The sequence below is a fragment of the Ahaetulla prasina genome, chromosome 5 (genome assembly GCF_028640845.1).
Source record: "Ahaetulla prasina isolate Xishuangbanna chromosome 5, ASM2864084v1, whole genome shotgun sequence".
NCBI classification, from domain to species: Eukaryota; Metazoa; Chordata; class Lepidosauria; order Squamata; family Colubridae; genus Ahaetulla; species Ahaetulla prasina.
In genome coordinates, this window is record NC_080543.1 from 15,738,276 (window position 1) to 15,749,743 (window position 11,468).

General features: G+C 40.6%; 1 protein-coding gene across 1 annotated transcript; it reads left to right on the forward strand.

The window, feature by feature from the left end:
- Nucleotides 1-129: 129 nt before the first annotated feature.
- Nucleotides 130-10,200, forward strand: LOC131199854 (myosin-2 heavy chain-like). The gene is made up of 2 exons (XM_058186085.1): nt 130-1,066; nt 9,190-10,200. Exon 2 carries the CDS (start codon nt 9,319-9,321, stop codon nt 10,105-10,107), a length of 789 nt encoding a protein of 262 aa, XP_058042068.1. The 5' UTR covers nt 130-1,066; nt 9,190-9,318; the 3' UTR covers nt 10,108-10,200.
- Nucleotides 10,201-11,468: the final 1,268 nt, after the last annotated feature.

Sequence of the window (11,468 nt, forward strand, 5' to 3'; positions counted from 1 at the left end):
TTAATAAAAATTTAAAATTAATAAAATTCAGTTCAAGCCAGCCCTGCGCGAATGAAAAGATGTGTCTTCAGTTCACGACGGAAAGTCCGAAGGTCAGGTATTTGGCGTAAACCTGGGGGAAGCTCGTTCCACAGTGTGGGAGCCCCCACAGAGAAGGCCCTTCCCCTGGGGGCCGCCAGCCGACATTGTTTGGCGGACGGCACCCTGAGAAGTCCCTCTCTGTGAGAGTGTACGGGTCGGTGGGAGGCATGTGGTAAACAGCAGGCGGTCCCGTAAGTACCCAGGCCCTAAGCCATGGAGCGCTTTAAAGGTCATAACCTTTTAATATAATTAATTAATATATATAGTTCAGGCATATTTTTTTACTTATATATTTTCTTCAAGACATGTTGTTTTATCTACGACAATTGTTTGTGTATACTGTTGTGACAAAAGAAATGTAAAAAAAAAAAGCCAGCCCAGTGCATTGGATTTGCACAATACGCACAGGCGCGTCCGCGCAACTGTAAAGGTTAACTCTACTTTTAAATATTCCCTGATTGCATTCATAGGCCGCCGCAAGTTGTACTTCTTCCTCCTGTCGTCTGAATGCAGTGGGTCGTCCTTCAATTCAATTCAGAACAGAGCTGGAAGGGACCTTCGAGTTCTATTAGGCCAAACCCCCTGTTCAAATAGGAGACCTCCTTATACCATTTCAGACACGTGGCTTTCCAGTCTCTTCTTAAAAACCTCCAGTGATGAAGCACCCACAACTTTTTTTTAAATTTAATTTTGTCACAACAGTATACATAAACATTGTCATAGTAAAAAAAGAAAAACATATCATGAAATATAAGTAAATATAAGTAAATATTATATAATATTATATAATATAAGTAAATATAAGTAAAGGATATGCATAGCTATATTAATTAGATATAATAAAGAGAACAATAGGACAGGAACGGTAGGCACTTTTGTGCTCTTATGCACGCCCCTTACAGACCTCTTAGGAATGGGGTGAGGTCAATAGTAGACAGTTTTTGGTTGAAGCTTTGGGGATTTTGGGAAGAGACCACGGAGTCAGGTAGTGTATTCCAAGCATTAACAACTCTGTTACTGAAGTCATATTTTCTGCAATCAAGATTGGAGCGGTTAACATTAAGCTTAAATCTATTGTTTGCTCGTGTATTGTTGCAATTGAAGCTGAAGTAGTCCTTGACAGGAAGGACATTGTAATCGATGATTCTATGAGCTAAACTCAGATCATGTCGAAGGCGGCGTAGTTCTAAATTTTCTAAACCCAGGATTTCAAGTCTGGTGGCATAAGGTATTTTGTGGCATTCAGAGGACTGGAGAACTCTTCTTGTAAAATATTTCTGGACATGTTCAATTGTACTGATGTCAGAAATGTGGTATGGATTCCAAACAGTTGAGCTGTATTCAAGAATTGGTCTAGCAAATGTTTTATACGCTCTGGTTAGTAGTGTAGTGTTTTTGGAGAAGAAGCTACGCAAGATTAGGTTTACAGCTCTTAAGGCCTTTTTTGCGATGTAGTTACAGTGGGCTTTGGCACTTAGATCATTTGATATGAAAACTCCAAGGTCTTTTACAGGGTGTGGGGGGGGGGTCATCTGTAAGGTAATGTCCATCAAACTTGTACTTAGTGTTTAGGTTCTTTTTTCCAATATGTAAGACTGAGCATTTGCTGGTTGAGATTTGGAGTTGCCAAGTTTTAGACCATTCAGATACAAAGTCAAGGTCTTTTTGATGGGTAGCTATATTGTTGGTGATGTTAAATAGTTTGACATTGTCAGCAAAGAAAACACTTAATTCCAGGTTGTTTCTCTCCTTGGTGAGTTTCCATCCGTTGTTTCTTATCCTAGTGTTTTGGGAAATAAGTTGACCCCCCACCTCTTCTTTGTGACAGCCCCTCAAATTTACTGGAATACTGCTATTATGTCTCTCCTAGTCCTTCTTTTCTCTAGGCTAAAGGTAAAGGTAAAGGTTCCCCTTGCACATACCTGCTAGTCATTCCCGACTCTAGGGAATGGTGCTCATCTCCGTTTCAAAGCCAAAGAGCCAGTGCTGTCCGAAGGCGTCTCCGTGGTCATGTGGCTAGCATGACTCAACACCAGAGGTGCATGGAACGCTGCTCCCTTCCCACCAAAGGTGGTCCCTACTTTTTCTACTTGCATTTTTTATGTGCTTTCGAACTGCTAGGTTGGCAGAAGCTGGGACAAGTAACAGGAACTCACCCCGTTATGCGGCACTAAGGATTCGAACCACTGAACTGCCAACCTTTCAATCGACAAGCTCAGCGTCTTACCCTCTAAGCCACCGCGTCCCCATTTTTCTAGACTAGCCAAACCCTCCTGCAACCATTCTTCCTATGTTTTAGTCTCTGGGCCTTAATCATCTTAGTTGCTCTTCTCTGTACTTTTTCCAAAGTCTCGTTGACTTTGGAAAAAGTGCAGAGAAGAGCAACTCAGCAATTCTGAAGTAATCTGTAATAATTAGAGCAACTCTAATTGACCTCCTTGAATTGTTTTTTTTATTTATTTAATTTTGTCATAACAGTATACATAAACATTGTCATAAGTAAAAAAACATATCATGAAGAAAATATATATATATATAAGTAAAGAATATGCATTAGCTATATTAATTTGATATAATAAAGGGAACAATAGGACAGGAACGGTAGGCACTTTTGTGCTCTTATGCATGCCTCTTATAGTCCTCTTAGGAATGGGGTGAGGTCAATAGTAGACAGTTTTTGGTTGAAGATTTTGGGATTTTGAGTAGAGACTATGGAGTCAGGTAATGAGTTCCAAGCATTAACAACTCTGTTACAGAAGTCATATTTTCTGCAATCAAGTTTGAAGCGGTTGACATTAAGCTTGAATCTATTTTTTGCTCTTGTAATATTGCGATTGAAGCTGAAGTAGTCATTTACAGGAAGGATATTGCAATAGATGATTTTGTGTGTTAAACACAGGTCATGTCGAAGTCGACGGAGTTGTAAGTTTTCTAATCCCAGGATTTCAAGCCTGGTGGTATAAGGTATTTTGCTGTTTTCGGAGGAGTGAAGAACTCTTCTAGTAAAATATTTCTGGACGCATTCTATTGTATTTATGTCAGAGATGTGGTGTGGGTTCCAGACTGATGAGCTGTATTCAAGAATAGGTCTGGCAAATGTTTTGTATGCTCTAGTTAGTAGTGTAGAGTTTTTGGAAAAGAAGCTGCGTAAAATTAGGTTTACTACTTTTAGACCCTTTTTTGCTATGTAGTTGCAGTGGGCTTTGGCATTTAGGTCATTTGATATGAGAACTCCAAGATCTTTGACAGGGTGAGGGACCATCAAGTTTGTACTTGTTGATAAGATTCTTTTTTCCAATATGTAAGACTGAGCATTTGCTGGTAGAGATTTGGAGTTACCAAGTTTTAGACCAATCGGAAACTAAGTCGAGGTCTTCTTGAAGGGTAGAAATATTGTTAGTGGTATTAAATAGTTTGACATCGTCAGCAAAGAGAACACAATAACTTGAGATGAGGTCACAGGGATCATTTATGTATAGTATGAAGAGCATTGGACCAAAAACACTACCTTGGGGAACACCACTTTTGACAGGAACAGGATTTGATATAGCGTTGCCAATTTTGACCACTTGTTGTCTGATTGACAGGAAGGCGTTTATCCAATTGTGAAGAGGTCCCGAAATGCCGTAGGATTTTAATTTGAGGAGTAGTTTATCATGTACTACTGAATCAAAAGCTTTGCAGAAGTCTATGTAGATTGCATCTATTGCTTTACCTTGATCAAGGTTGGTAGTCCATATGTTTTTGCAATGAAGAAGTTGTAAGTTACAAGACAATTTTTTTCTGAAACCAAATTGTTTATTAGAGAGAAGGTTGGTTGTTTCAAGGTGGAATGTAATGGATTGGTTTATGATAGATTCCATTACTTTGCATGAGACACAGCATAGAGAGATAGATCTGTAATATTCCACTAGGCTTGGATCTCCTTTTTTGAAGACAGGGATGACTGTGGCTAGAGACCAGAGTTTTGGAAGGGAATTAGTTTTGAAGGCTTTATTAAAGATTATGCTTAAGGGTTCAGCTATATTAATTGAAAGTTTTTTTAAAAAGTATGCACATAGTCCATCTGATCCAATAGATAATGATGGTTTCAGGTTGCGAAGGGCTTTTTCAACATTATCTTCTGTGAAGTCTATATGTGTTAGGTCGTTGTTTTCTTCTGTGATGTTTATATGAGTTAAGTTGTTGTTAACATTTTTGGTACGATTGGGGAATGTTGGATATGAGCCATCACTGTTTACAAAGACCGAGCCGAAGAATGAGTTAAAGAGGTTTGCTTTAACTGTTTCGTCAGTACATTCTTTGCCTTTTGGTTCTTTTAGTGATGGGATGGATCTTGTTTCTTTACGTTTATTGTTCACAAAATTATAGAAAGCAGGATTGGAATTAGTGCGTAGAAGGTCTTCTTGTTTGGTGTGGTAAGTGTTACATTCTGTTTTTATTTGGTTGCAAATATTCTTGCTGCGGTTTTTAAAGTTTGCTACATAACCCTTTTTGTTTTTTTTCCAGAGGGATTTTTTTTTGTGATTGCAGCTTTTTTATTGATATGGGTAATTTGCTTTTCTTTCTGATTTTGGTGGTGATTTGTGGTACGTATAGTTTGATGATTTTATTGATTTCAAGTAGGAATATTTTATAGTAGTCTTCTACAGTGATACAGGTTGAGAATAGATTTTGCCAGTCAAGAAATGAGAGATCATTGTTTATAAAGTCATAGTTGGCTTTTTTAAAATTGTAGTTGGGAATACTATTGTTGTGATGATTTATGCGAGGGCGTATGTTTAGATAAAAGTCTATCATGCAGTGGTCACTGTTGGAAAAGGGTTCTTTTACTTGTAGTCCATAAATTGAGTTCACATTATTACAAAAGATGAGGTCAAGGCAGTTCATGAGTCTAGTATTGTTAGTTACTAGTTGTTCAAGACCTAGGTTTGTAACTGCGTTGTATAGTGTAGTATGGATTGGTTCAGTTGTACATTCATTTGTTATCCAGTTTATAGAAGGTAGATTTAGGTCTCCCAGAAAGATGAGAGGATATGGGCAAGAGGTAGCCCATGTTAGTAGTGAGGTTAACATATTTGCATGAGCGATGTCGTAGTCAGGGACTCTGTAGCACAGTATGAATCTAAGTGTGGTGTTGGTGGACAGGTCACATACAATAGTTTCAGGCAGAGAGATTTTGTGTGCAACTTGAATATTTTTTAAGTTCAGTGATTTTTTGTAAAAAATAGCTACTCCACCACCTCTGCGGTGTTCACGATCTGATTGAAGGACTTGGTATTCTTTGTTTGAAATAATAGAGTCATTGAAGGATGAGTTTAGCCATGTTTCGCAAACAAATATGATGTCAAATGTACCATTGTTTAATAAGAGGATAAATTCAGGTAATTTGTTTACAATACTTCTTGCATTTATTAATTTACATTTGAGACCCTAGTATTTAGTGTAGGAGAGGTAAGGGGCGTGCATACGTAGTTTTGTTCCCATCGGCTGCTCAGTTTTGGGCTTTTTTGGTCCAGTTGGCTCTTGAAAAGGGGGGGGGGGCAAAAAATCACCTTTGGGATAACCATGACTTGGATGACTGAGAATCTCCATAGACGTTCAGCTCTTTAGCATTTTGGGGTAACTATTGAAGTAGGTGTTAACTGCCTGCTGATTTTAAGAATGGCTCTGCTAAGCCAAAGTTTAGATAAAATGATTTAGATCAGGGGTCTCCAACCTTGGCAACTTTAAGCCTGGAGGACTTCAACTCCCAGAATTCCCCAGCCAGCAAAGTTGGCTGGGGTATTCTGGGAGTTGAAGTCCTCCAGGTTTAAAGTTACCAAGGTTGGAGACCCCTGATTTAGATGGACTAGCTCGGGTTGAAACTAATTCGTGGCTCGCTTGTAACAAGTTCTTAACTTAGTTTGCTACTAAAATTAATGGGCCAGGCCCCCTCAGGTGATGGCAACCAGAGGATTGATTTTTCTCACATTTCAGGTCCAAGCCAAATCCAAGCCATTGTTTGTGACATCACTTGCTCCTCCAAATCTCATTGGCTGGAGGACCATGGCCAACTGTCAACATTTCCAACATTGTTGGCTATTCTGGATGGCAGCACTGCCAAGATCAGGTTCAAAATACCTGGATCTGAAGAAAAGCGACTGCAAAGTTGTTTTATTTAGCATTTATTTATATAGGGGGCAAGGCTAGAAAAGTGGGGCTCAACACTATACTTGAGAAGTGGTCATACCTGCTCCACACCTGGGACTAAATCTCACCATCTACAATGGAAAAGGTACACACCTCCATAAGGGGTTGGGAGTCAGCCAGCTAACAATAACGTACACTAAGAAACATCTGTAAGAGTTAGGAGCCAAAAATTGGCTTCAGCATATCCCAGTTTGATGGCCCCTTTGACCCCAAAGATAGAAATCAATCCGGTTCAATGATTCAGAGCATTCAGTTTTGGTCACTACGATGTAAAAAGGATGTTGAGACTTGAGAAAGAGTGCAGAGAAGAGCAACAAAGATGATTAGGGGACTGGAGGCTAAAACATATGAAGAACGGTTGCAGGAACTCAGTATGCCTAGTTTAATGAAAAGAAGGACTAGGGGAGACATGATAGTGTTCCAATATCTCAGGGGCTGCCCCAAAGAAGAGGGAGTCAAACTATTCTCCAAAGCACCTGAGGGTAGAACAAGAAGCAATGGGTGGAAACTAATCAAGGAGAGAAGCAACTTAGAACTAAGGAGAAATTTCCTGACAGTTAGAACAATTAACCAGTGGAACAACTTGCCTCCAGAAGTTGTGAATGCTCCAACACTGGAAATTTTTAAGAAAATGTTGGATAGCCATTTGTTTGAAATGGTGTAGGGTTTCCTGCCTGGGCAGGGGGGGGGGGACTAGAAGGCCTCCAAGGTCCCTTCCAACTCTGATATTATATTATTATTATTATTATTATTATTATTATTATTATTATTATTATTATTATTATTATTATTATTATTATTTGAGGAAGTTAACCTAAAAAAATCAACTTCATTGACCAGATATGCTTCCAATGTTGTTACACGTTTGTTAAAACTATCATCCGTTGTGTATCAAGTACTGCTTCTAAGATGCTGATACCTCCTTTTGATGACAATTATTGTCAAAAGTGACCATTGTATATTAACACTGGAAGGGAAAGGGGACGCCAACTGTTGAAGGGTGGACTTTAAAACCGATTGAACTGGCAGAGAGGGCGAATTTAACTGCATTGATTAGAGACAATGGATTAGATAAGTTTATAAGAGACTGGAAGCCATTTTTGGACTTTCTGTGGGTCGAATACAATAACAGATGTTTAATGGAGGGCTTTGGAGACCAGTGTGGTGGCCTAGATGAGGAGCTCTCACTTCACAATCAGGAGGCTGTGAGTTCGGTCATAGGTTGTTGTTGTTGTTAGTTGTGAAGTTGTGTCTGACCCCCATGGACTCTTCTCCAGTGAGTCCTTCCTTCTCATTAGGTGGCCAAATCAATCATAGGTAGCGACAGATATTTCTGTCATTAGCTGCAAAGAGAAAATTATCTGCTGTGAGCTCCATGTAGGTGTCAGGAAGGGCATCCGGACAGTAAATGCTCAATTCCATTCAGTTGCCCTGACTCCACCCTGATGCAAGGGATTACAGAGTCATTAAAAGTGGGGGGAAATGGAGGGTTTGGAAGATTAGTTTTACCTTTGGGTTTATCTGTTGACTGCTTTTTTTTTTTTAATATATAGCAAATAGAGGTTGAGTTCATTGGATTGCTAGATAAATAAATTTCCACATCGGACATTTTTTAATGTGACATAGTATTGGTATCAGATTGGAAAATTTATAACTATATGTAGACATGTTTTGTAAGGGGTGGAGAACACGTCAGATAATTCTGATATACATTTGTCAGCATTGTCTGGATTTTCTACGTTTAATGTCAGTGTGGATGATATATTCGCTATTCATTATCTTTTTATTTGTGCACAAGGTTTTTTTTTAATTATTATTAGTCTCTGATAGTTGTTAGTTTGTTTCTTCTTTTTCTTTATTTTGTATTTTAATTTGGGGAAAAAACCCTTTAAAACTCTTTTACAGTGATTAGAAACAAAACTAGAAGCTCTGGTATCCTGTCAAAAGCTCTTTCCCAAAGAATTTACCTTGAACTATTTTTTTTTATTTTTTATTTATTAGACTTTTAATCCCACCTTTAGTTTTATAAATAACTCAAGGAAATGAAATATCTAATGCAGGGAGGTCAAACACAAAGCCCCTCGGGCCGGATCCAGCCCATGATTTGGTCTGATCCAGCCCGCAGGGCCGTCCTGGAAAATGTAAAGGGCCAGCCCACATCACCTCAGGCCGGTCTACCCGTTTTGCTTCAGCCCGGTCCACTCAATGCAAAGAGGACACATTGGGCCAGCATGGCTTCGGCCTGGTCTACCTAGTGCGAAGAGGAAACATGCCAGCAGTTTGGGGAGTGATATCAAGCTGGCCACGCCCACCCAGTCAGCCACGCCCAGTGAGTGGCGTCAATCTGGCCATACCCACTCAGTTGGCCACACCCACACAGTCACCCACGCCCACATGGGTCCCCCGAGGTCAACCACAGCCCTGATGTGGCCCTCAATGAAATTGAGTTTGACACCCCGATCTAATGCTTTTTCCTTCTCCAGTTTTCCCCACCACAGCAACAGAGGTGGGTTTCAGCAGGTTCTGACCAGTTCTGGAGAACCAGTAGAGGAAATTCTGAGTAGTTTGGAGAATCGGTAAATACCACCTCTGACTGGCCCCACCCCCATCTATTCTCTGCCTCCTGAGTCCCAGCTGATCGGGAGGATATGGGGATTTTGCAGTAACCTTCCTCTGGATTGGGGAAGGAATGGAGATTTTACAGTATCCTTCCCCTGTCATGCCCACCAAGTCACACCCACAGAACCGGTAGTAAAATAATTTGAAATCCACCACTGCACAACAACCCTATGAGGTGGATAGGGGCTGAAAGAGAGAGAAAGAGAAAGGAAATGCATCAAAGCAGGTTAGCAAATTCAGCCCCAACCCCCGGAACTGAGGAGAGGGTGTGATTGTGTCTCTCTGTTTCTCCAACAGCCCAGCATCTTGAAAACATCTCGGAAGCCGACAGAACCCGTGGAAGACCTCTCAGTAACCCACAAAAGTCTCCGTCTCCAGATAGAAGAACTGAGAGGGACTTTAGTCTGCTTGGACTCTGAGAACAAGATGTTTCTCAAAGACAAGGAGTGCATCAAAGAGCAGCAGAAATCTCTCCGGAACACAATGGATTACCTTAAGTCCACCATAGAACACTTGCAGGTGACGGTGGAGGACATCAGAGAAAAGTTGGACCAAGCCAACACGGTGATCCAAGACTTAGCGCGGCAGAACAAGTCTTTGGTGAAAGCCAACGAAGACCTCAACCAGGAAATGCACGCCGTCACCAGCCAGGTGGCCGCCTTCAGAGACGACAGGCCTGCCCAAGAGGACAACCTCAAGGAGATGCGGAACCTTCCATCGGAGGTTCAAAAGTACCTGCGTAACCTGGAAGATAAACTGGCTAAGATGGAGCATAACTGCCACGTGGAAAAGATCCAATCCGGCCAACTGAAGGAGAGAGTCACAAATCTTCAGGCAGCCAGAGAAGACAGGAGGAAGCGCATCAAAGACCTGCAGGACCAGCAGGACCTCTGCGTGCAGCAGGCCTCCTCTGTGCGGCTGGACCGGGAAAACCAGATGCCAACGGGCATCCTGATGCATGAACAAATAGAGGCCAGGCTGATGGCGGATGGGTCAAAGGCAAGGAAGGTTCTGCATTGCTTATGGACGGCAGCCAAAATTCTACTTGCCTTCTGTCTATTCCTTGGCCTTGTCTTGGCGTACACTCACTTTTTTAATCCGCTGTTCATCTCTGACACGCTTTTGGTGCTCCTGAGTGACCAGAGCATTGACAGACTTGTGCACCGTTTCTCCCCTTATCTCGAGTGGAGCAATGACGGCCTTTTACCGTTTTGACAAGCAAAAGGAATCCTGTGTTGTATATTTGAAGAACCATCATATATGTATATATATATATGTGTGTGTGTGTGTGTGTGTGTACATGTATGTATCTATTTATATTTGTATATATGACTCTACTTTTTTCTATTATTTCCTTCTATTAGCTTTTGCTTTGTTAAAGGAAGTAAAAAATAAATAATAATAATAATGAATCCTGCATGTTTTCCTTGTGCAACTTTCCTATCAGGGCAGAAAATATGCTGAAGAGCATATCTTGGTGAGCAAACCTGGTTCTCATGGATGGAACAAAAGCGCTTCTCCTTTTTTGTCCACGTGAATGAATGCATGACATGCTGGTAGCCCTTCTTTTTGCTCTTGCTCTTCTAGTATGCTCTGCTGCATGCTGAAGACTTTGGTTGATCGTGAAGGATGTGCCTTATTTGTTTTGTCTCCATGTTTTAATGTCCTGGCAACACCGTATCTGTCAGACATGCCCCAGCTTAAACTCTTAAATGGAAACAATCCTTGGCTCCATTTGTTGAGAAGGGTATAGTTAAGTCAAGGGTATCACAGTAATGCAAAGCCAGATCTGAGAATTGCACGTCAGAATCCCTAAGTACAACTTTTCTCCACCTTAGTTGCATCCCATTACTTACCCCCAGGCAACCAATGAGGTTCAGGCAAGATAGGAGCGTCCAGGCACAGTTTGGTATGCAGCTGGTATGCCTGTTGACCTTGAAGCAGCATCTGGAGGAAATACAGCACTTACTTTCATTTCCCCCCTTTCTCTGTTACATTTCTCCATTCCCCAGCGTTCATGGCAGTCTGTCACTGAACAGTAGCGAAGCACAAGCAATCATAAAGTGGCAGCTGACAACAACATCATTTATAGTTGAAATGGAATTTTGCGAGATACCAGCTTTAATGGAGACTAGATACTTGGAGAAGTTTAGCAGGTCTGGTTCAACTTCTGTACCGTTCTGAACTGGAAATACTTTTATTTTTTATTTTTATTTTATTTATTTAATTTTGTTATAACAGTATACATAAACATTGTCATAAGTAAAAAACATATCATGAAAAATATATATATATATAAGTAAAGAATATGCATTAGCTATATTAATTAGATATAATAAAGGGAACAATAGGACAGGAACGGTAGGCACTTTTGTGCTCTTATGCACGCCCCTTATAGTCCTCTCAGGAATGGGGTGAGGTCAATAGTAGACAGTTTTTGGTTGAAGATTTTGGGATTTTGAATAGAGACTATGGAGTCAGGTAAACTTGCCAATATCCACCCCGGCAATCAGAAATATCCGCAGGGTATGGTTAAAAAAAAAAAAGTCAAGATGGCAGCCAGGATAGTGTAATCA